At 34.1% G+C, this 892-nt stretch overlaps 1 protein-coding gene across 1 annotated transcript in view; it reads right to left on the bottom strand.

Annotated features, from left to right (window-relative positions):
- Positions 1–218: 218 nt before the first annotated feature.
- Positions 219–892, bottom strand: part of tes (testis derived transcript (3 LIM domains)) — a 22,716-nt gene continuing 22,042 nt past the window's right edge. Inside the window, 1 exon segment of the mRNA NM_205720.2 lies at positions 219–726. Coding sequence (NP_991283.2) covers positions 532–726 — 195 coding nt within the window. The 3' untranslated portion in view covers positions 219–531.

Raw genomic sequence — 892 nt, 5'->3', positions numbered from 1 at the left:
ATATATCAAAACTTAATTTCTGATTAGTAATATGAATTGCTAAGATTTCAATTTGTTTAATATTTAGATTTAATTTTTTGAACCCTCAGATTTCAGGTTCAAAAATGGTCATATCCTACCAAAACCATACAAAAAATCTACACTTATGACTGGTTTTGTGTTCCAGGGTCAAAATATGCTTAATATGAAAACACAAAAAGAATTAAAAAAAAACCATATTACTGCAAAACATTTATTGGATTACAAAATGACAGGCACGAAAACAACTATAAAGTGCAATTTTAGACCTAAAAATGGAAAATGTAATATTGTTTTTTTCAGTAGCCCAAATAAATACTATTGCTTCCTTTTATTAATACAAAATTATTATTATTATTAAAGATGCTAACACTATAGATCATGAATGATTACTTGGAATAACATGAAAATGTATATTGGTCAAACTAATTCATTAATTACTTGATAAAAAGTTAGCAGTATTGACTGCATTAGATACTGGCTTGAGGTGGACTTTCCCAAAAAAAGTAGACTTCAGGAGGCTGAGATCTTCTTCTTGCACTCAACGGAGCAGATCAGCTTCCCTTGCAGAGCCATGAATCTCTGACCCATCAGGCACTTGGAGCAGCCGGCGCACTGGAAACACTGCGGCTCTGCGTGCCAGTGATGCTCTCCATACGACACACGCTGAGATTCAGGCTCGATGGGCTTCTGACAGGCCACACAACACTGAATGCAGAAAGAAAGTACAGTGTTTTAAAAAAGTGTTTGTTTGAGATAACACTTGTGAATTGCTGTTGAAGGACTTTTGATCACAGCCACAATCAAGCATGTGGATTCGAAGATAAAGAATATTCAAAAAAGAATGAATCGAGTTATTTATAAGCCTCAGATT

The sequence above is a fragment of the Danio rerio genome, chromosome 25, assembly GCF_049306965.1.
Source record: "Danio rerio strain Tuebingen ecotype United States chromosome 25, GRCz12tu, whole genome shotgun sequence".
Taxonomy (NCBI): Eukaryota; Metazoa; Chordata; class Actinopteri; order Cypriniformes; family Danionidae; genus Danio; species Danio rerio.
Note: the sequence above shows the minus strand (reverse complement) of the source record. Positions and strands in the feature narration are given on the sequence as shown.